This window comes from Saccopteryx leptura, chromosome 2 (assembly GCF_036850995.1).
Source record: "Saccopteryx leptura isolate mSacLep1 chromosome 2, mSacLep1_pri_phased_curated, whole genome shotgun sequence".
In the NCBI taxonomy this organism is placed as follows: Eukaryota; Metazoa; Chordata; class Mammalia; order Chiroptera; family Emballonuridae; genus Saccopteryx; species Saccopteryx leptura.
The window spans coordinates 66,226,347-66,251,558 of record NC_089504.1 but is presented as its reverse complement, the minus strand read 5'-3'; the positions used below and the strand labels follow the sequence as shown (position 1 = coordinate 66,251,558).

General features: G+C 39.6%; 1 protein-coding gene across 3 annotated transcripts in view; it reads left to right on the top strand.

Annotated features, from left to right (window-relative positions):
• The window catches only part of GLDC (glycine decarboxylase), a 140,369-nt gene that overhangs the window by 11,539 nt on the left and 103,618 nt on the right, over positions 1 to 25,212 (top strand). For all 3 annotated transcript variants that reach the window (XR_010749216.1, XM_066368125.1, XM_066368126.1), the window contains exons 3-5: positions 14,214 to 14,349; positions 23,328 to 23,492; positions 24,955 to 25,032. Coding sequence is in view for 2 of the 3 variants with exons in the window: in XM_066368125.1 (XP_066224222.1) it covers positions 14,214 to 14,349; positions 23,328 to 23,492; positions 24,955 to 25,032 (379 nt within the window). In the remaining variant the exon portion in view is untranslated. The remainder of the gene's footprint in view (positions 1 to 14,213; positions 14,350 to 23,327; positions 23,493 to 24,954; positions 25,033 to 25,212) is intronic.

The window sequence follows — 25,212 nt, the reverse complement described above, 5'->3', positions numbered from 1 at the left end:
GGGTCCAAGCTGGTGAGCTTTTTGCTTAAGCCAGATGAGTCTGCACTCTAGCTGGTGACCTCGGGGTCTCGAACCTGGGTCCTCTGCATCCCATTCTGATGCCCTATCCACTGCGCCACCGCCTGGTCAGGCTTATTGTGGTTTTAATTTGCATTTCTCTGGTTATTAGTGATGTTGAGTATCTTTGTATTTCTATTGGTCATCTGTATGTCCTCTTTGGAGAAGTTTCTATTCAGGTTCTTTGCCCATTTTTATCATTAATTTATTTATTTATAAAGATTTTATTTATTGATTTTAGAGAGAGGGAGAGAGGGAGAAAGATCATAGCTGCTTTACTTTAGTTGTTCATTGATTGCTTCTTGTGTGTGCCTTGACTGGGCAAGCCTGGGGTTTTGAACTGGTGACATCAGTGTTCCAGGTTGACGCTCCCATCTATCTGCTGAACCACCACAGGTCAGGCATACATTTTTCTTTAAAATTTTTTTCATTAATTTGAGAGAGGGAAAGAAAGAGAGAGAGAGAAACATCAATTTGCTGTTCTACCTAGTTGTGCACCCCTTGATTGCTTCTCATACATGCTCTGACTGGAGATTGAACCCGCAACCTCGGTATGCTGAAATGATGCTCTGTCCCCTGAACAATCTGGCCAGGGCTCTGTTGCCTATTTTTTAACTGGATTGTTTGTTTTTTTGGTGTTGAGTTTTATGAGTTTTTTATAATTTTTTTATGTTAACCCCTTATCAGATGTATCATTGACAAATATATTCTCCCATTAAGTAGGTTCTCTTTTCATTTTGTTGATTATTTTCTTAGCTCTGCAAAATTTTTTTAGTTTGATATAGTCACATTTGTTTATTTTTTCTTTTGTTTCCCTTGCCTGAGGAGATACCGGTATATTTTTTAACAATATTGCTGCCAGGCAGTGGTGCAGTGGATAGAGTGTTGACCTGGGACACTGAAGACCCAGGTTTGAAACCCAGGGGTCACTGGCTTGAGTGCAGACTCATCTGGCTTGAGCACAGGCTCACCAGCTTGAGTGCAGGATTGATGTCTTGGGTGTGGGGTCATAAACATGACCCCAAGCTTGCTGGTTTGAGCCCAGTGTCCTTGGCTTGAGTAAGGGGTCACCGGCTCAGCTGGAGCCCCCTGGGTCAAGGCATATATGAGAAAGCAATCAATAAACAACTAAAGTGCTGCAACAAAGAATTGATGTTTCTCAGTTCTCTCCCTTCTTGTCTCTTTGTTTATCCCTTTCTCTCTCTGTCTCTTTGTCTCTCTCTTGTTAAAAAAAAAGTGCGAACCTGCTGAATTTCACCACTGCTTGTTCCCCATCTTAATGGAAATGCTTTTAGTTTAGTTGAATATGATATTGACTATGAGTTTGTTGTATGTGACCTTCATTCTGTTGAGGTATGTTCTCTCTATTCCCACTCTGATGAGAGTTTTTATCATAAATGGAAGCTGGGTTTTATCAAATGCTTTTCTGCATCGATTGATATAGTCATGTAGTTTTTATTTATTTATTTTTTGTTTCTTTCATTTTGTTTATGTAGTGAATCACATTTATTGATTTGTGGATATTGTACCAACTTTGCATCACTGGAATAAATACCACTTGATCATGGTATGATCTTTTCAATATATTGCTGGAATCTGGTTTGTTATATTTTGTTGAAAATTTTTGCATCTATGCTTACTAGGGATATTGGCCTATGACTTTCTTTCTTTGTAGTATCTTTATCTGGTTTTACAGTTAGGATCATGCTGGCCTTGTGAAAGAACTGGGGGGGGGGGTCTTCTCTCCTCTTGAATTTTCCAGAATCATTTGAGAAGGATAGGTGTCAGTTCTTCTTTGAATGTTTGGTAAAATTCTTGTGTGAAGCCATCCAGTCCAGGACTTTTATATTTTGGGAGTGTTTTGATTACTGGTTCAATTTCACTGGCTGTAATCTGTCTACACAGATTCTCTGATTCTTCCTGATTCAGTTTTGGAAGATTGTTTGTTTCTAGGAATTTATGCATTTCATCCAGATTGTATAATTTGTTGGCATAGAGTTGTTTATAATATATATTTTTAATTTCTTGTATTTCTGTGAAGCCAGCTGTTACTTCTCCTCTTTTATTTCTGCTATTATTTATTTGGGTCCTCTCTTTTTTTTTCCCATGGTGAGTGGATAAAAGTTTATCTACTTTTTTTTTTTAATTTTATTTGTGTGTGCTGGTCATTAGTGAACAGCCTTAGCACCTTCTCACATGGGTAACTCTACAGGCTGCTTGAATGTCCTTATAACATGGCAGCTGGAGTCCTGCAGACCAGTGATTCTAGAGAGCAGGAAAGCCGGGCAGAAGCTATCCTTTTTATGATCTTGCCTTAGGAGTCCTATAGCATCACTCACACCATATTCTACTCATTAGAGTTAGTCACTAATTATGACCCAAGAGAATGGCAATTAGTTTCCACCTTTTGAAGTGAGGAGTGTAAAAATTACAGACAGACACACACACACACACACATATACACACACACACATATAATAGTGAGATCAAGAGAGAGAAAGAGACAGACAGACAGATAGGAAGGGAGAAAGATGAGAAACATAAATTCTTTGTTGTGGCACTTTAGTTGTTCATGATTGCTTTTTCATATGTGCCTTAAATGGAGGACTCTAGCCAGGCCAGTGACCCCTTGCTCAAACCAGCAACCTTGGGCTCAAGCCAGCAATCTTTGGGCTCAAGCCTGAGACCATGGGACCATCAATGATTTCACACTCAAGCCAGTGACCTTGCACTCAAGCCAAATGAGCCCATGCTCAGGCTGGCGACCTTGGGGTTTTGAACCTAGGACCTCAGCATCCCAGGTTGATGCTCTGTCCACTGTGCCACCATCCATACACTCTTCACCCTCACATATGCATAGCCTCTCTCATTATCCATGTCTTCCACAAGAGTTTCAACTGATACCTACATTACACATCATTGCCTAAAGCCCATAGTTTATATTAGTATTCACTCTTCGTGCTGTACATTCTATGGGTTTGGAAAAATGTATAATGACATGTATCTACCGTTATAGTATTATAAAGAATAGTTTCACAGCCCTAAATATCACTTACAGGCATATTTTTTGTTTGTTTAATTTTTTTATATGTATTGATTTTAGAGAGAGGAAAGGAGAGAGAGAGAAAAACATCAACTTGTTGTTCCACTTATTAATGCATTTATTAGTTGATTCTAGTATGTGCCCTGACCAGCGATTGAACCCACAAACCTTGGCATATCAAGGTAACACTCTAACCAACTGAGCTACCTGGCCAGGGCTGCAGATATATATTTTTAAAACTACCACATTTATCTAAATTAGCACACTTCCTATATTAAATTGAGTTTTATTTAACTTTAAAAAATATTCATTGAAATCAATTATATTGTATTGTATTGTAAATATAGTGTTACAATATTTAATGGTCTTGAGGACCATTAGGTACATAGGATTATTTGTCCATATAGATATTAAATTCCCTAGACTACTCATCTTTGTCACTATTGAATTTTATGCTATTAACAAATCTATTTTTACAACTTTCTTTATCTCCTTTCATTCCTCATTTATTGAGAGGCTTCTATGGAAGATAAGATACTGTTTAAGGCACTGAGAGTACAAGAGTAAGGAGGTAAAAGATGATGAATATATGATCCGAGAGAGTATAGATTACAACTGATAGGGAGATAGATATTTAGTAGCTCTATAGGTCTGAAGATAAGATGAATGGTTTGGTTGGAGTTATGGCATGAGCAGAAGCATAGAAGTGTTGATGCACATGGTTATTTGAGAGATGGTGTATAGTACACTAGGCTGCAGAGAGTCATAGAAAGCAAGGTATGGAGGGCTCAGAACCCTGATAAAGGATTTGTTTTCTTTTTTTTTTTTTTTTTTTTTTTTTTTTTTTTTTTTTTTTTTTTTATTTATTTTAGAGAGGAGAGGGAGAGAAAGAGAGAGAGAGAGAGAGGGAGAGGAGCTGGAAGCATCAACTCCCATATGTGCCTTGACCAGGCAAGCCCAGGGTTTCGAACCAGCGACCTCAGCATTTCCAGGTCGACGCTTTATCCACTGCGCCACCACAGGCCAGGCGGATTTGTTTTCTTTTACATAATGGGGAGACATTTACAGTTATTACAGAGGGAAGTCACATGATTCAACACAGTTTACAGAGTGCCTCTGAGGTCAGCAGCAAGGAGGCAAACTGAGAGATTGCTGCAGAGTTTAGAGGTGAGATGTTAAAAGCACCTTAGTTCAGGTTTACCAGGAAGCAGTCACCAAGACAATATTAGAAATACAAGAAATATATTGGGGGTAGGAGCAGGAGAAGATAGGGGAGCCTTTAGACCAGGAGTCCCCAAACTACAGCCCGCAGGCTGCATGTGGCCCCCTGAGCCCATTTATCCGGCCCCCGCCGCACTTCCGGAAGGGGCACCTCTTTTATTGGTGGTCAGTGAGAGGAGCACAGGACACACGCGTCATGGCTATGGAATCGCATCATATCACTTGTTACGGCTAGCAGTGACAAATATGGAACTGGACATTGACCATCTCATTAGCCAAAAGCAGGCCCATAGTTCCCATTGAAATACTGGTCAGTTTGTTGATTTAAATGTACTTGTTCTTTATTTTAAATACTGTATTTCTTCCTGTTTTGTTTTTTTTACTTTAAAATAAGATATGTGCAGTGTGCATAGGGATTTGTTCATAGTTTTTTTTTTTTTATAGTCCGGCCCTCTGACAGTCTGAGGGACAGTGAACTGGCCCCCTGTGTAAAAAGTTTGGGGACCCCTGCTTTAGACCGTCATGTAATGCTGACCTTGGTGGAAGGAGGGGAGACAAATGGAAGGAGGATTGGGTAGGAAAAGCAATCTTAGACTGCAGCACAGATAAATAAAGTTTGGTCAATACAAACAGGAGTCCTCAAGCTAAAGTTGCCCATGGAAGAAGTTTTGTACCTTACAAAAATGGGTCTGCATTAGTTTTCCTACTGGGCTTAGTAATTGGCTGGGAGCAGCCGGTGGGAAGCATAGTTTCTGTACAAATATGGTGGTTGACCCAGAGGGGCAGCAGGTGGGACTCTCAGTCGCTTTCTAGGCGGAGTGTCTTGGGGTGATGGTGATGAGGGAATAGGAAGAAGTGGAAGGTCCTGGAAGAAGGTGAGATTGAGTCATGTTTGAACAGAATTGAGTTTGAGGTGCTCGTGGAAAATCATTTGGGAAAGTTGAAGCAATAGTTGGAAATGAGTCAAGGGCTCAAGAGAAAGATAAGAGGTGGAGTTACAGATGTCGTGAGTCTTCTGAATGGATTCATAGGAATGAGTGAAATTTCCTAGGGATGGAGTATAGAGTATGGGGAAGAAAATGGCAACCAGGATGATGTTGGGAAATGTAGCACGCAAAAGGAGGGAGACAGAGTGGTCTGAGCTGGAGTAATCCAAGAGGCTGGACGATAAATTTTCAGTCAGGGAGTTGTGGACCACAGTGTCAGACCTTTCTTAGGCATAAGAGAGAAGAACGTTCATTTGAAGAAATAAGGAAGGACACTCCGAGATGGGAGGCGTTGAGGGACTACCTGTCTGATAATCTGAGTGAGAGGCAGGAAGGGGAAGACTGAGCATTAGAGAGAAGTGCGCAAGTTTCAGAAGAGCTATTATGAACACCAGGGTAGTGAGGAACCTAGACTAACCTACATAGGGAACCTGCTGAGGTTGAATAGCTTGAATTGTAAGATCTGGTAGGGTCTCCTCACCCCAGCATCATTTAGTGACCTGGGAGCAGGATAGAGAAATGTGGTGACTGAATTTAACTGAAGTTGGAGATCAGCAAAGTCAAGAGGCCAAGGATTTCAAGATCTGGTAGCAGCACAGGCTGGCTGGGGTGGGAGACAGGTGAAGCACTCCGGCAAGTCCATGGGGATGGAAGCTCTGTGACTGCCTCCTGGACTGGAAGTGGCCCCCACATCATCCTCTTCTCTGGGCTGCTTACTTCTGAGTCGATTCAGAAGCTTTGGGGTGGCTACTACACTTTGGAGGTTGTGAGTTACTTGCAGGCAGGTCTGTTTTGACTTCTGTTGCTTATATACTCTTTCCACCCACCAAATGACACTGGACCTTGATTCAATAAGTCTCCATCATGTGTTATGTGAGTCACTGATCTTATTTTGACTTCTTAGTGTTGTTTTACTTATTAAACCCCAAGTATTTTCATAAAAATGCAAACTAGGAATTTTAGTAAGGATTCTCAATGTCTATATTATCAACACACTAACTGATTAAACAATGAAGAAACAAAATTTTGGAAAATCTGAAATTATTGTAGGCATTTTATTATTTCACAGAACTTGCTTAATAGCTGCAAGTTTCCATTTTCAAATGTTTTGCTGAGGCTCATGTCTTGGGTGAATTATTGTGCATATCAAGCTAGCTGTATGTGGGAGTTCAAGTGAATTTTGACCATCTCATTAGCCAAAAGCAGGCCCATAGTTCCCATTGAAATACTGGTCAGTTTGTTGATTTAAATTTACTTGTTCTTTATTTTAAATATTGTATTTGTTCCTGTTTTGTTTTTTTACTTTAAAATAAGATATGTGCAGTGTGCATAGGGATTTGTTCATAGTTTTTTTTTATGGTCCGGCCCTCCAACAGTCTGAGAGACAGTGAACTGGCCCCCTGTGTAAAAAGTCAACACCTTGATTCACGTATATTTTCTCAGCACCTACTATATGTTCCCAGCAACCGCTATGCCCCTGCCCACATAGAGATTATAATTTAGTTGTTGAAATTCTGAATGAACTCCATATGCTTATTCCTTTGATCTATAAAAAATTATCTCTCTCTTTTTTAAAGGTTTTATTTATTGATTTTACAGAGAGAGGGAAGAAGAGGGTAGTGAGAACTATAGATGCTTCAGTTTAGTTGTTCATTGCTTGGTTGTTACTTGTCATGTGTGCCTTCACTGGATAAGCCCAGTGTTTCAAACTGGTGACTTCAGCATTTCAGGTCAACGCTCTATACACTGTACCACTACAGGCCAGGCAAAAAATTACCTCTTTTTGGCAAGTGTGCTAGATTGAGTTGAAGTCTTAGAACATATCCTTCTCTTTTTGTTCTTGCTTTGGTGGCCATAAAAATGTACCTACAACACAGCAAAGAAGAAAAATACTCCAGGACTTCTACCCTGATTCTCATTTCAAACTGATCATTTGACTTGATTATATAGGTCAACTGGTATTCCAGGTAAATATTATGATTTGTAATGTTTCTCTGCAAGTTTCTTTTAAATTTTTTCGTAGATTGAATGAAGAGAGGCAGTGGAGGAGGCGCCCCACAGAAAGTAGTGTGACCCAAGTTCAAGGAATAAATAGCCAACCAACATGGTACCCTTGCTTCCTGCTTCCCCACTGTGGTGGGGTGGGGTGCTGTTTTTATTTTTCGGCAGCTGGTATAAAGATCTTGATTGAATCTGTGTATCTTTCAAGAGAGCAGAAAGAGCTATAGGGACTGTACAGTTTTTGGAAATGAGGGACCAACAAGCCATCAAAACATGGATTGCTATGTCTCAGCTCCTTTTATCATGAGGTACTTGGCAGAGGAGTGTAACCCCTAAGGGTTCTTTGAGGCTGAAGGAGTTGGCATGTTAATTGACTGAACAAGAAGAAGGGGAAGAGCCTGGCTGGATTAGAGCAGGGAGTCAGAGCCCCAGTTCAGGCATGTGGATGCTATCCTGCCCACATCCTGTCACATGGGGTGGGTGCCCCTCTGCCAGTTATAAAGGGTATTCAATACAAACACTTTCCATGTCATTATTCTACGCTATACAGAGCTTACAGATGGTTTCCTTTCCTGGAATGAACAAATCTGTGATGCACAATCTTTGTCTGGGAAACACTCCTTTATGGGTGAAAGAAACTTAGAGTAAGGTTTGGGCTCTGGATAAGTGGAGTTATATCAGGCTGTTAAGTCAGGCTGTCATGGAGAGGGAAAGGGGTGCTGCAAAAGATATGGGGATGTTACAAAAAGGCTACACAGCCTGACCATGCGGTGGTGCAGTGGATAGAGCATCTGCCTGGGACACTGAGGACCAAGGTTCGAAACCCCTAGGTCCCTGGCTTGAGCATGGGCTCATCCAGCTTGAGTGTGGGATTACAGACGTGACCCCATGGCCACTGGCTTGAAGCCCAAAGGTCACTGTCTCGGCTGAAGCATCCCCCCCTCAACCCCCCCACCCCCTCTCCCCTATCAAAGCACATATGAGAAAGCAATTAATGAACAACTAAGGTGCCACAGTGAAGAATTGATGCTTTTCATCTCTTTCCCTTCCTGTCTGTCCCTTTCTCTCTCTCTCTCTCTCTCTCACTTAAAAAGAAAAAAAAAATAAAAAAAAGAGGGCTACACATTAGGATGGAATTTGTAGGCAGATTCTGGCTTCCATTCAGAAAATCAGAGAATCCTGGTAAAATGGTCTGCCTATCTTTTTTTTTTTTTTTTTATTCAGTGAAAGGAGCAGAGACACAGGCAGACTCCTGCATGCCCACCAACTGGGATCCACCTGGCAAGCCCACTAGAAGGGATGCTGTGCCCATCTGAGGCATTGCTTTGTTGCTCAACAACCCACCTCTTCCTGAGGCAGAGGCCATGGAGCCATTTTCAGCACCTGGGGCCAACTTGCTCCAATAGAGCCATGGCTTCAGGAGGAGAAAAGAGAGAGAGAGAGAAAAAAAAAAAGCAAGAGGGGGAGGGCTGGAGAAGCAGATGGTTATTTCTCCTTTGTGTCCTAACCAGGAATCTAACCCAGGATATCCACACACCAGGCCGATGCTCAACCCCTGAGCCAACTAGCTAGGGCCTATTTTGATTGAGGCCCTCAAGCATACTGCATGGTTTCTTGAACAACTTTGAAGCCAAAGATCTATATGTTAGCAAGGCAGGCTCTGTGCTTACATTCTGGACCCATCTTTTCCTTTAGCCTCTGATAGAAACTCTTGGAGAATTTTTCCAAGAGTCTTGCCAAGCGCACTCAGGGCAGGAATTGGGAGAGAGGCCCTGATACTGGGTGAGTGGCTGCTCTGTGCTGGGTTCTGCTGGGCTGTTCAGAAAATGTGCTTTGAATAGCCAGCCACTGTGGGGACTGATAGGTGTCTGTACCCATATATTTCACAGAGAGGATTTTGTTCTGGGTATAGCTTTTTAATTTAACTTACATTTTTGAATGAATAACATAGGCACATTGTCCAAAATTCAAAAACACAAAAAGATACACCAGGAAAAGCAAGACTCCTTCCCAATTATCAGATTCTTGAGAATCAGCCAGAGGTATTCTGTTAATGTACAGCATATGCATAATTTGTATTTTTCTGAAGCTGGAAACGGGGAGAGACAGTCAGACAGACTCCCGCATGCGCCTGACCAGGATCCACCCGGCACGCCCACCAGGGCCGACGCTCTGCCCACCAGGGGGCGATGCTCTGCCCCTTTGGGGCATTGCTCTGCCGTGACCAGAGCCAGTCTAGCGCCTGGGGCAGAGGCCAAGGAGCCATCCCCAGCGCCCGGGCCATCCTTGCTCCAATGGAGCTTTGGCTGCAGGAGGGGAAAAGAGAGACAGAGAGGAACAGAGAGGAAGGAGGTGGGGGGTGGAGAAGCAAATGGACGCCTCTCCTATGCGCCCTGGCCGGGAATCAAACCCGGGTCCCCTGCACACCAGGCCGATGCTCTACCGCTGAGCCAACCAGCCAGGGCCTATATATATTTTTAAAAAATATAAATGGCAGAATAATACAGAGCTTGGTAAAAGTAGGTTTGCAGTTGTGAGTACCTGAAACAGTTTACTCTTATATTATTATTTATTATTATATTGTTTATTTGTATTACAACTGTGGAAACTTAGATGTAATTTTTTAGATCATCAAAAAAGGAAAAGTAAAGCATGTATACATATTTCTATATAATTGAGGCAAAAAAATATCAAAATGTCTTTGGGGCTATGGGTTGAGGATGGGGAACAATGTGTACACGTGTGTGCCTAGGTAGAACAAGTATCTTGATCCATACAACCTGCCTGCCATTCTAATGATATTTTTATAGTTCTTGTCAAAATTCACGTATATGAGAAATTAAAATTACCTAGTTATTTACCTGGTGGAAGAGTTGGTAAAAAGTTCTCCTTGATATTTTAGGTGCATGTGACAAGGGAGTCGCTGTTGGAAAGGCTCTTATGTGGAATTACGTAAGGAGGAAGCATTTTTTCCTGAATTCTGAGAAGCAGACCCAGTGTGAGACCCACCTGTGGATTCTTATGGAGTGGTGCCAAGGCATTGAACTCTGTTCTCAGTACATAGGGCATAACACAATGTTCTGAGGCAGAAAAGTAAATAAGTTCAGAATCAGGAGCTTTTATTTTTCCACCAGGAAACAACTTACTGCTGAGATTCCTGACAGTTTGAGGATTCTCATGGTCCGGAGAGCACCACAATGCACAGTGTCCTGCTGCCCTGCCTGGTGGGCATCTGGAGAAGGACATGTTGTCTCCAAGTGTTTTATATATTGTTTCAAATTTTATTTTTGTATTACACTGTACATTCAATATTATTTTTTTGTTTCAAGTGTACAGCACAGTGGTTAGATAATCATATACTTTACAAAGTGTTCCCCCACCAATATTTCCTGTTTGCACCTGGCACCATACATAGTTATTATAATAATATTGTCTATGTTCCTTATGCTGTACTTTACATTCCCGTGACTGTTTTGTAACTACCAGTCTGCACTTCTTAATCCCTCACCTTTTGCACCCAGTCCTCCAATACCCCTCCCTTCTGGTAACTGTCATTCTGATCTCTACATCTATGAGCTTCCCCCTGCTTAGTTTCACTGTCGTTCACAAGGAAGAGAGTTACTGGAATTGGATCTGTTAATAGGAGGAAGCTGCTTGTCAGGTTGGAAGGAACAGTGTGAGGAATGTGCTTTGGGGTTTGCTCTGGGGCAAATCTGAACTCTTTCCTCTCTCCCCTTTGTCCACACAACCTTCCTTGGACTACCCAGGTTTTGGATGACACAATTTCCATGAACTCACTTGCCACAGTCCAATATTTTAAGGAGTAAAAATGAAAACCATTTCTAAAGTTTTATTTTATTAAAATATAGTGGCAAACATACATTATATGAGTTTCAGGTGTACAATACATTGATTCAACATTTACGTACCTTATGAAATGACCACGATAAGTTTAGTAACCATTTGTCACAATAACTTACATTATTATGACATTATTGACTGTTTTCTCTGTGCTGTACATTACAAGCCTGTGACTTATTTATAACCTTTGAGTCACTCAAAAGAGGTATAACAGGAAAAGTCAAGCTTGAGAAGCAAGGCTTGTTGATGCTGTAGTGGTTCTGCTATCACGTGGTTCTCTCCCTGTGTATGTGGTCTGGGTTCAAATTTCCCTTTTCTTGTAAGGACACCAGTCATCGAATTAGGCACAACTTCATTTTAACTTGATAACATCAGCGAAACCCTATTTACAAATAAGTTCACACTCACAGGTGTCTGGGCTTAGGGCTTTGACACATCATTTTAGAAGACCCAGTTCAACCTACAACACACCCTTGCCCATCTCTCTCCTGGACAATTGTGCTGGCCTCCTACCATATCTCCCTGTTTTCAGGACCTCCCCTCTCATCTATCTACACTGCCAATAGAATTATCTATCTTTATATAATGTAGAGGGAAAAATCATATTATTCTATGCTCTGTTACTCCCAAAGATTAAACTTGTGATTTGACAAAGCCCTTCACAGACTGTTCTCATTTGAGAGCTGGACCTTTTGTCCTCATGGCACACTATGGAACAGGGACCTGTCTCTCTTACACAAGATCTTAACTGAAGCTGGCCTTCCTGAGTCATGTGCCTGCTGGCCTTCCTGAATCATGTGCCTGCCCAAATTGCTGATTAATCTCCCCTTCTACTGGGCTTTCCAATTACTCGCCCTAAGACTTTGGGAAGTGGTTGGATTTCTTGAATGATTGTTCCTAAGGATGCTGTACTTGCATATCTCTTCAAATGCTGCTTTATTATACTTTCACTTTTATAACTCTGTTCATTGTTATTGTTTTGTTTTGTTTTTTGCTCTGCAGAAGTTTTTAGTTTGAATTAGTCCCACTTACCTATTTTTGTGTTTTGTGCTTTTGGACTCCAAAAGTATGATTGGCAAGGGCAATGTCTAGAATGTTTCTCCCTATGTTTTCTTACAGAAGTTTTACAGGTTCATGTCTCTCTCTCTTTTTTTAAACAAGAGAGAGACAGACAGACAGAAAGGGAGAGAGATGGGAAGCCTTAACTCATAGTTGCAGCACCTTAGTTGTTCATTGATTGCTTTCTCATATGTGTCTTGACTGGGGTGCTCCAGCTGAACCAATGACTCCTTGCTCACGCCAGCTACCTTGGGCTCAACCTTGGTGTTTAATTCAGCAACCTTTGGGCTCAATCCAGCAATCATGGGATCATGTCTATGATCCCACACTCAAGCCGGTGATCCTGCGCTCATGCTAGTGACCTCAGGGTTTCTAGCCTGGGTCCTCAACATCCCAGGCCAATGTTTTATCCACTGCACCACCGCCTGGTCAGGCTCCTCAATTTTTAATTAAAGAAGGCAAGATTGCCCATCAGAAGGCAGTTTGATTATATTTACTCATGAAGCTGGTGTTTATAAAATTGTCCTCTTGCCTAATCTGTGGTGACGCAGTGGATAAAGCGTTGACCTGGAATGCTGAAATTGCTGGTTCAAAACCTGGGCTTGCTTGGTCAAGGCACATATGACAAGCAATCAATGAAAAACTAAAGTGAGGCAACTGTGAGTTGATACTCCTTGCTCCCACCTCCCTCTTTCTGTAAAATTAACAAATAAATCTTTATAAAAAACCCAAAACTGTTCTCTTTTTTCTTAACCCAGTCTGACAAAATGGCACATCTCTTGTGAATTTATTTCCTGTGAAAGCATGTGGAGTGGGAGGGTGGGTTGGAGTGTGAAAGTGTTTTCATTGAGAGTAAAGAGGGTTAATGATAATAGTACTCATACAGAGCTTAGTAGGGTGAAAACTATGTGAAGCATCTTCTTATCCAGCTTGCCATCTTAGAGATTGCTGGACCTAGATTTTTCTCTGACATAGTAACAATAAAATGAAATAAATTGCACAACTTAAGTGAGTGAGTCTCTAAGATCTTAAAGGAGCCAGGTATTTGCCCATGTGGTTAAATTTCAGTTAAATTTTAGTAGCATGATCTATATGCAGAGGGGCAGAGAAAGAGCCATACAAGGTCAATTGTATCTAGAAAGTATCTTTCAGTATAAGTGCTATACATTTAACAGGTCTGAACCTGGCCCAGTGGGGAAGGTATGGAAGGTGGACTTAGACAGACTGGGTTGTAACTCTTTCATCAAAGCAATATAGTCTTTGGTGAGTGATCCTTTACAAGCATTAGTGTTCTAAGCTGCATGAAAAGCGTTTGGTACAATTCCTGGCAGATGCTATTATTATTTTGTTGTTATATGAATGACTCCAAATAGTCTCACCTGCACCCCAAAATTTAACTAATTATTACCTAATCACCTAAGTACCCTAGTGAGAATGCTGGTTAAAAACTCACGTGGATCTTTTATTACAACAGATATTTTATGTTGTTGGGTGAAGGGCTTTTTATAAGGAGCTCTTTCAATGACATAAAGAAAAAAGTATTAGAGGTAGTAGAGCAATTTTAGAGAAAAATGTAGGCCATGTATTATTGTAGACTTATATAAACGATTATAACTCAATTTAAAGGTGAAAACAATATTTTACTAAGAAAAAGAGAATTTTTATTTAAAGGAAATAGCAGAAACCTGGATTGAGACAAGTGTTAAAATTGGACAATTTTGTCAATTCTGAAAAAGCCAAAAGAAGAGCCCTCCCCTCTCCTAAAAAATTATGAAGTACCAAATTTGAGGAGTAATTCTGTGTTGTTTGGGGTTTTTTTTTTTTTTTCCAGATTTCTGCATATATTGCTTAGTGTTGTGTGGAGAGGGGGACAATTCTTATATTTTCCATATAACTGTTTTGGGTTTAAAATGAGGGTTTAAAACTATAGAGTTCTCTTTTGAGACATTTTCTCTCTGTAACATTTCTCTCTTTCCTATAATTAGGTGAAAATGAAATCCTTGCAACTATACGTGCAATTTCCAGCAAAAACCAGATCTGGAGATCGTATATTGGCATGGGCTATTATAATTGCTCAGTGCCACAGGCTATTTTGCGGAACTTACTGGAAAACTCAGGATGGTAATGTATTATTTGATTAAAAACAGAAGTATTATAATTTAATTTACATAATTCTCTCTATTTTCCCACATCCCCTTGTAGCCTAGAACTTATCCATTGACAACTGTATTCATGCTGTCTATAACCTCTAGGAACCTACCTGGCTTCCTTTGGCTTGGGAAATTTCCTTCCTATCCATGAACATTGTATATGTTTTCCACTTATTTGTATCTTCTTCAGTTTCTTTATTCAGTTCTTATAATTTTTTTTGTGTGTGTGGGAGAGACAGAGAGAGTCAGAGAGAGGGACAGATAGGGACAGACAGACAGGAAGGGAGAGAGATGAGAAACATCAATCATCAGTTTTTCATTGCAACACCTTAGTTGTTCATTGGTTGCTTTCTCATATGTGCCTTGATCATGGAGCTACAGCAGACCAAGTAACCCCTTGCTCAAGCCAGGGACCTTGGGTCCAAGCTGGTGAGCTTTGCTCAAACCAGATGAGCCCGCACTCAAGCTGGCGACCTCGGGGTCTCGAACCTGGGTACTCCACATCCCAGTCCGATGCTCTACACTGCGCCACTGGTCAGGCAGTTCTTGTAATTTTTGAATATAGGTCTTTTACATCCTCGGTTAAATTTATTTCTAGGTATTTTATTTATTAATTTTTTATGCCATTATAAATGGGATTATGTTCTTAGTTCCTCTTTCTGATTAGTGTATCCAAATGCAGTTGGTTTCTGGATATTTTGTATCCTGCTACTTTTCTGAATTCATTCAGTTCTATTAGTTTTTTGGTGGTATATTTAGGATTCTCTATGTATAGTATCATGTCATTTGCAAATAATAACAGTTTTACTTCATCTTTTCCAATTTGGATGTCTTTTATTTCTTCTTTTCTGATTGCTGTGGCTAGGACTTTTAGTACTAGTAAATAAGGGTGGTAAATGCAGACACCTTGTCTTGTGTCTGATCTTAAGGGAAATGCTTTTAGTTTTTGCCTGTTGAGTATGATGTTGGCTGTGGGTTTGTCATATATAGTCTTTATTACATTGAAGTATATTTTCTCTATTTCCACTTTGCTGAAAGTTTTTATTATAAATGGGAGCTGGGTCTTATCAAATGCTTTTTATGCATCTATTGATAGGAACATGTGACTTTTACCCTTTATCTTGTTTATGTGGTGTATCACATTTATTGATTTGCAAATATTGTACCAACCTTGCATTCCTGGAATAAATCCCAGTTCATCATGGTGTATGACTTTTTAAATGTATTGCTGGATGCAGCAATATTGCAAATATTTTGCTGAGGCTCTTATTTTGTATTTAAAATATTCAGTCACCTCTAAAGCACACAGAGACAGAGATATGCAAACTCATCTAAGAATACAAACTTTGACAATTTTGACATTTTATTTATTTTTTATTTTATTTTATTTTATTGGCTTTAGAGAGAGAGAGAGAAAGATACATCAATTTGTTGTTCCACATATTTATGCATTTGTCTGTTTATTCCTGTATGCACCCTGACCAGAGATCAAACCCGCAACCTTGGTATATCGGGATGATGCTCTAACCAACTGAACTACCTGGCCAGGGCAACAATTATGACATTTTGAAAAGTAAACCTGAAAATACCCTACTTACTTTCAAACCTGGCACAAAGTGTTCTTAATACTATGAATAGACAGGTGGTGGCAACTACTTATGACATGTGAACTTATGCTCTCCCATTATCACCCACAAGTATAACTGGTTTCTGTGTGTTTAGATCTGTGAGTGAGGGAATGTGTTTGCCATCAGCAGAGCCAGCCCTCATCTGCTGCCTCAAATCCAGACCTGTAGTTCTGAGGACCAAGGCATTTGTTTAGCTCACAGCATAAGTTAAGCTGCATGGGGAGCATAGCACCTTTGCATCTTTGTCTGCTTTTGCACAAGAACAAAGGTAGTCCTGGTTGGTGAAAGTGCTTTGTCCTAGATGCAGCTATTTGTGCCGCACCATTTTGGGAGCGAGGTCTGTTGGCATCCCTGTCCAGAACTCTTAATTACAGTATGCTCCATTTCTTTATCAATAACAGATCAGGAAAGAAACGTTGAAAAACTAGTTTTTCTGCTTTTGTTGTGTGTGTGTGAAAGTATTTGTATTGCTGAGGGCAACTTTCCACTGTGGTATGGGTAAAAGTTTGAATGGTAAACTCCAAGCTTGATTTTAAAAGCAAGCGGTCTTTCTTCCCCATTACAAAATAAGCTGCGAAAGTGCGCAGATGGGCGGCAGTGTTCCAGCTGTCTGAGTACTGGCCAGTGGCCTTACAGAATATTCACCATATTGTTTCCTGGCTGTGAGCTGATGTGTTCATTTAGTTTAGAAGCCACCAGCAATGTAAGAGGGAGACAATATTCTTTTCAGTCCTGGTTTTTTGGGTACTGTTTAAATATTAATTCTGTTCTCCGAAAGCAGATCTGAACCAGAGGGTGCTACTGCCAGCAGTGATAGGGAGAGCTGTGCACATGAGGGTGGTAAACTTCCCACCCCTCTTAATGGTTTCCATAGAGATGGAACCAACAAATTCCGGTGACGTGAGGTGAAAATAAATGGACAACATAGCCTCAAAAGAATACAAACATTTAGGCTCTTACAAGAAAATTTACATCAGCTCTAGAATTTATTTTATGAGGTACACTATTCCAAATTTTTGACTACTGATAACATCAGTAAACTAAGTGTAAAAAGATTTATATTTTTTTTGTGGCTGTTTCTGTTTTGTGTAACTTTGGCACTGGATTAAAATGAGAGAATCTCATGAATATTTGTCCTACTACAAAACCCCCCACTGCCTCCCCTTTTCTCAATTCCAAAGGAAAGTCACAGCCAAAATCATAGAGAATACTGATTATTTTGGAATAGATATTAATTCCATTTGAATACATCAGGCATCCTATTTAAAACAGGACAAAATGCTTTCTTGGATATGCGGATACTTTTTTGTTTTTTAACACATCTAGAAACCACAACTAATTGAGTTGAATAGTTAATTGGAAGATAAACATTATAGATCAGAAACATATTTTCTTAATCACTGTGTTTTGCCTTAATTTTTGAGATGACTAAAACCCTTGTATGCAAGATGGCAGCCCTGTGCTAGCATTTTTCTCCTCAAATGAGGTTTTTTTTTATATCTCCCTGTTTGAAACTCAACAATCTAAGAGTCCTTTAACAGATTATTATGAAGGGCATTAATGTATTTTTTATTTTAGTAGTGTAAAACCCGTAGATTATTAAATTTTATAAGTAAAAGAAAGTGGGTTTATATATTTGACATCTTTGCAAGAGAACAGTTTTAAAACTCTCTAATAAACATCAGTCTCAGCTTGGACTTATATAAAGCTTGAGCAAGAAGAGAAAGGCTGAGCAAATGAGAGGGGAATAGTTAATCTCAAAGGCTGTAATGGAAGGAATAATACAGTCTCAGATATGAAGGACTGTGCTTGAGAGGTTTGGAGCTTCCTCCTGCAGGTAATAGGGAGCCATTTCATTTAGGCAGGAGAGTCAAATACACACACTTGCATATTCAAGAAGAGAAACTAATTTTCTTGGGAACTAGTTGGATAAAGACTAGGGAATGTGGCTCTGGCCAGGTGGCTCAGTCAAATACACACACGCACCACAAATGTTCGATAATTTCCTATTTTAAGCACTGTGCTGGCTAGTATGACAACACAGAAGAAAGGGGGTGGATATAGGAAGTAGGAAAGAAGACTAATAGGATTTGGTCACTATTTAGGGCTAAAAAAAAATCAGAGTTTCTTCCTTGAGAGTTGACAGAATAGTGATGCCTTTCAGGGAATAAGAATATCCAGAAAGAGAAATTTTCTTGGGACTTCGTTGGATAAAAACTAGGGAATGTGGCCCTGGCCGGGTGGCTCAGTAAATTAGGTGGACCTGGCACACCAGAGGTCACGGGTTTGGCTTCCCAGTAAGGGCACATAGGAGAACAAATCAATGAGTGAACAACTAAATAAACCAACTAAGTGAAACAAGTGATGCTTTCTTTCTCTGTCCCTCTTCCCCTCTCTCTTTCTCTCTCTCTGCCTCTCTCAATCAATGAAAAAAAAATTTTTTTAATTAAGTGGAAGGTGAGGAGGCAGAGACAGACCCTTGCATATACCCCAACCAGGATCCACCTGGCAAGCCCACACTACAAGGTGATACTCTGCCTGTCTGGGCCGCTGCTCCATTGTTTGGCAATTGAGCTATTTTAGCACCTGAAGTGAGGCCATGGAGCCAGCCTCAGTGCTTGGGGTCAACTTTGCTCAAACCATTTTAGCCATGACTGTGGGAGGGGAAGAGAGAGACAAGTTGGGGGGGTGGGTGTGGAGAAGCAGATGGTCACTTCTCCTGTGTGTGCCCTGACCGGAAATCGAACCCGGGACTTCCACATGCTGGGCCGATGCTTTACAACTGAGCCAACTGGCCAGGGCAGAAAACATATTTTACAAAAGAAAAAGAACAGGAAATGTGAAGCTGATATGGGATATGATGAATTTCCAGGAAAAAAAATAGTTTCCAAGTAGAAATATCTAGTAATATATGAATAGAACTATGAATAAATTCTTTGGGAAAAGTCTTTTAATTTTATTTATTTTTTAAAGATTTTTTAAAAAATTTATTCAGTTTTAGAAAGAGAGTAGAGAGAAAGAGAAAGAAAAAAGAGGGGAAAGAGCAGGAAGCATCAACTCCCTTATGTGCCTTGACCAGGCGAGCCCAGGGTTTTGAACCAGCGACCTCAGCGTTCCAGGTCAGTGCTTTATCCACTGTGCCATGCAGGTCAGGCATTAAGGGCCAAAAAAAAAAAAAAAAAGGATAAAAACAAGTTTTTAAAACAACTAACATTTTGACAGGATTTTACCATTTTTAAATATATTTTAAAATATAATATGTTGAATTTCAATTTTAATCTCACTTGAGTACTAAAAAAATATAACATAGGTGTTGTTAACTCCACTGATCACCAAGAAAAATTGGCAGAGAATGTTTTAGTTACTTGTCTCAGTTAACAGGTAGGAAGTTAAAGAAGTAAGGTTTAAACCCAGGGCTGCTTTCTTGTGTGTGAACATGCAGGGAAACATTGGAACATTGGACTAGGTAAGGGAGTACTAGGTAAGGTCTTTCTAGAGAGGAAAATGGCAATATGTATAGAAAGCCTGAAAATTATCACATAATTCAAAATTTCATTTCTAGAAATTTATCCTAAGGAAATAGTACAAAGATGAGGCTGTTCACTACTTTTAATATTTAAAACCACAAATAATATTCAACCTGAGGGGACTTGTTAAATAAATTATAAATAAAATGATTTAATACCACATAACAACAAAAATTATGTTGTTGAATAATATTTAAAGTTATCAGTAACTGCCTGTGGAATAATATTAATGGAAGGGAAATCAAGCTACAAAGTTATACACAGAGTATAATCTTACTTTAAATATGAATAGGATTATGATGTGGAAAAGAGACTGAAATCAATTAACCCAATTGTAGTAATTTACAAAATATGCAATATCAAATCATCACATTGTACACTTTATATATATACAATTTTACTTGTCAGTTATATACCTCAAGAAAGCTGGAGAAAAAAGGAATGTATAAAGAAAAGGCATAATCAAGAAGAAAAAGGAAAATAGAAAAATAGGCAGCATTCTTGAGTGTGCCCATCACAAAAGAGAAAAAGAAAAAGACTGAAAAGATGAACGTGTCTAAGATAATCAGAAAAGCCTGGCCTGTGGTGGCTCGGTGGATAGAGCGTCAACCTGGACTGCTGAGGTCGCTGTTATGAAACCCTGAGCTTTGCCCAGTGAGGGCACAGACGACAAGTAAGCAATGAACAACTAAATGAAGCAGCTATGAGTTGATACTCTCCCCCAACCCCCATAAAATAAAAATTTAAAAATCTTAAAAGAAAAGATACTCAGAAGTTTGTGACTATGTTCCTGACACATAGAATATGGTTAATATATGGTAGCTGATATTTTTAACATTTGGAACATAAAATTAAAAGAAAGTAAAAATTACAGTTAATCTCACCACCCACAGAAAACCAATGTTTACATTTTTGTTGATTTGTCATTTCAAATTTATAAAAATGGTATCATGGTATTTACATTTAATTTTGTTTAAAAATTTAACTTTTAAAATTAATATATCATGAGCATTTTTTCATGTCAGTAGATACTCTTTTGCATATCATTTTTAATGAATGCATAGTAATATATGCAATTGTCTATGTAATCATTCGGCTAGTAGACATTTTGTTGCTCGTTTTTCAATATTAAATTTAGTGCTGTGAGGAATTCTCTGGAGCATTGCTCTCTCTCTGTCTCCTTATTGTATATTCTATATCTATCTTTATGGATATACTGACTCTTTCCCATTTATTAGATGGACTGGCTGGTATGTATGTATGTGTGTGTGTGTGTGTGAAAGTTTGTGCATCTATTTGTCAAATAATGATTGTGTGTAAAATGAAAGTTTCATGCCAGCCAGGCAGTCTAAATATATGTCTTCATGGTGGCTGGCCCTGCTCTGTGTGAAAGTCTTATTTAATCTGAGGTCACAATTGCCCTTTGTCTATGTCTTTTGTGTGACTCCACTTCTGCTCAGATTCCCTTTCTACTTTGTCTGCATCAAGTATTGTGTGCCTCGTTCATTCCAGTTCACCACCCACATAGAATCTGGCCAACTGGCTTACAATTCCTAAACCATGCTGTTCAAGGAGTTAACTGAAGCAAAAATTCACTCTGCTCTGTATACACATGCACACACACTTCTATACACCAATAAAAGTTTCAGTAAAATTATTTCTGTCCTGACATTGGACTGCTTGGTAAGGCAAACTTCCCAACCCAGTTTTCCCTCACTGGTAAGAAGACATTGATTGCAAAGACTTCAAAAGAGAAAAAGAAAAGATAGATGGAAATATCCTGAACATGATTACCAGAACAGGAGAGAAAGAAAAAGGGCTTAAAAAAATGAAAACCAAACACCTAAAAATTTCCCCAAATCCTCTACTGTGGAAAGAAAAAACAATGGAGATATGAAACAATGTCAATCATATATGGGAGCGTGGACTCCAATCTGACCCACTTTGGTGAAATGGATTCTTGGCAAAGAAATAGCAGCTCTGTCATAAGTCCTCAGTCACCCTCTAATTTATCACCTTCTTTTCCTTTTCCCCCATTGATGAGAGAGAGAGAGAGAGAGAGAGAGGAAAGGGAGGGAGATAAAAGGGAAAGGGAGAGAAAGAGAGAGAAGTATCAACTTGTTGTTCCACTTAGTTATTCCATTTAGTTGTACACTCATTGACTGCTTCTTGTACATGCCATGATCCAGGATTGAACCTGTGATCTTAGCACACCATGATGACGCTGTATCTACTGAGCTATCAGCCAGGGAATACCTTATTTAATTTTCTTTAATATATTCACTCTGAAATAATTTTATTTTTGCCCCATTACAATGTATTCTGGAGATCAGGTACTGTTTGTTATCCATGTGCTTATTAGGCATCATTAGAAGCTATCACATTTTTCTTAGTAAGCATGTGGTAAATATTTGTATGATGAATAAAGAAATAAAGGAAAGGAAAAAGGATGAAGCTTCTGAGTGGGTTAGCTCACATATCTAAAGCAAAATTTTTGGTCTGACCAGGGGGTGGTGCAGTGGATAGAGCATCGTCTGGGATGCTGAGGACCCAGGTTCAAAATCCCGAGGTCGCCAGCTTGAGTGCGGGGTCACTGGCTTGAGCATGGGATCACAGATATGATCACATGGTCACTGGCTTGAGACCAAGGGTCGCTGGTTTGAAGGCCAAGGTTGCTGGCTTGAGCCAGGGTTCACTGGATAGGCTAGAGTCCCCCCCCCCCCACTCCCCCCTACCCCGTCAAGGCACGTATGAAAAAGCAGTCAATGAAGAAATAAGGTGCCACAACTATGAGTTGATGCGTCTCATCTTAACCTTCTTGTCTGTCTGTCCCTGTCTGTTCTTCTCTCTGTCTCTCATACACACACACACACACAAAAGAAATAAAGAAAGAAACATTTTGGTTAATAACTGGAGGAGATAAGATTAGAATTCATGTTTATGCTGCCTCTAACTATTTTTATCTTTGAGTTTTAATAGCTATGGAGTTAATGTCCATAAACTCTTAATAACTAAATAATGAGAACTTTTAAATAAGCCTATTAATTTCTTAGGAACATGTTGAACTTCTGGTTAGTTTAAAACAAAGATTCTCTCTCCAGTAAACAAGTTTTGAGTACTAGATAGTACATTCAATTTTTATTACTTAGAAATTAAATTTAATGGGGTGACACTGATCAATAAAAGTACATAGGTTTCAGGTGAACATCTCTATAGCATTTGAGTTGTTGATTGTGTTGTTTGCCCCTCACCCAAAGTCAAATCATTTTCCTTCCCTGTATATTTGTCCCTCTTTACTTCCCTCTCACACCACCCTGTAATCACTTCTTTTTTTATCTGTGTCCATGAGTCTCAATTTTATATCCCACCTATGTGAGGTATATATTTGCCCCTCTTTACTTCCCTCTTCTTCTAGTAGATTCTTGAATACTTACATATTGTAAAATAAAAATTTCTGTTTATACTATTATAGGTAGGCTCAAGTGGATTGTAAGATACAGCTTACAATAAAGCACATACATACAGTAAGATCATTAAAATAGAAATGTAAAACTAAGAAATCACTTAGAGGAATAGAAAAAGTAAGTACTGATTATCCTCAAAGAATATTGTTACTACGACTTAATTCTGAGCTTCCTTATAGAGGCCAAAAGGGAAACTTACTGATCTATTATATAATTCTTAAGAAAGGCAAACTTAAATTTCAGGTAGTACATTCTAAAATGAAGGCATTTCATGACTTTTTCTGAATAGTAGAGTCACAGTATGGACATGGCCTTTTGTGTTCCTCACAGGCTCACCCAGTATACTCCGTATCAGCCAGAGGTGTCTCAGGGGAGACTGGAGAGTTTACTGAATTACCAGACCATGGTGTGTGACATCACAGGCATGGACATGGCCAACGCATCCCTGCTGGATGAGGCGACTGCGGCTGCAGAAGCAATGCAGCTGTGCCACAGGTGAGAGTTCCAGCAGGAGACTCTGTCAGGGTAATGGACATCTTCCAGTTCTCCTTTGGGTCAAAAGCTCTGATTATTTCCTATAGAATAGATGCATTTCGAAAGGTAGAATTGCTGGGTCATGCTGTGGTTAGTTAATAATTGCTCTGCAGTTCTCATGTAGATGGTCATCGTTGGGAAATCTGCCCACATTTATGGTGTATCTGAGGTTTTGTGCTTCTGGGCTCAAATGCCCATTAAGTCTCTTTCTTGGCTTCTACAGATTTGAGGAGTGGTGAGCCCCAAACTTGCTCAGCAGGCCCTTCTGCTTCCCAAGGAGCCCTGGTAGGGGGAGGTTCAGGCTCTTCCTCCTGTCCTGGATGGACAGCTACAGAGGAACGCTGCCCACCCACTCCTCTGGTTATGATTCTTAGCTTTTCACTTATTTTCATCATTTCTCTTCCTCATCCATCTTCTCTCCCATCCACCACCACTGATTTTGCTAAATAAGATTGGAATTGGATTTCAGTGGAAATCTATTCAGTAAGGGTTATTATTAGTCATTGATGACCCAGTATTTTTTATACTGTCAATGTAAGAATTGTCCACACCGGTAAAGAATTTTATTTGAGTCAAACTGACAGCATATGCCAGGAAACAAGACCTCAAATGCTTGGGAGAATAACAGGATTGCAGCTTCTTTTATGAATGTGAAGTTAAGGTAGGAACTAAGGAAGATCACCTGGAGGTGAGAAAAGCAAGGCAGGGATTGGATTACAGCAGGGGGAGTCAACCTTTTTATACCTACCGCCCACTTTTGTATCTCTGTTAGTAGTAAAATTTTCTAACCGCCTACCGGTTCCACAGTAATGGTCATTTATAAAGTAGGGAAGTAACTTTACTTTATAAAATTTATAAAGCAGAGTTACAGCAAGTTAAAGCATACAATAATAATTACTTACAAAGTACTTTATGTCAAATTTTTGCCAAGTTTGGCAGAATAAATCTTTATAAAACAACTTACTATAGTTAAATCTATCTTTTTATTTATACTTTGGTTGCTCCGCTACCACCCACCATGAAAGCTGGAATGCCCACTAGTGGGCGGTAGGGACCAGGTTGACCACCACTGGATTACAGGATAGTTAACAAGATGATGTGCTTTCTTGAAATAGGTTAGGGTTTATTCTAAAGGCCTGTTAATCTAGCTGCACAGAAACAATGGACAGGGCTTACTAAAGGCAAAGATAAACCTTTTACTAAAGGTTTCATGTGCTTAGGGCATGACTAACCACCAGGACCTGCCCAGTTAGGAATTTCTGATCAGATCACCCTGTGAGGTTACTTTCCATAGAACCCTACTTTTTTTTGTCTGCAATAGTAGGCTCAGATTTTCTCTAAGCACCATCTTTGCTTTGCATTCTTAAAGGATACTTTGATTTCTTTAATGTTCATGCTTGAATTTGATTTTCCTTGTCAACAGATACAACAAGAGGAAGAAATTTTTTGTTGACCCTCGTTGCCACCCACAGACAATAGCTGTCGTCCAGACTCGAGCCAAGTAATTGCTTTTATTCATATTTTGAACTCAGAGATAATGTCATGCTCATTTCAGCTGATTTTCTCCCTTCCAAGCTGATTGGAGGTGAGCCTGGTTTAAATTGGGGTTGTTGAGTTTTACTTTTTGTACCACTTTCTTCCCAGGATCTCACTGGTAAGTAAAACAAGTCAGAATTGAGGA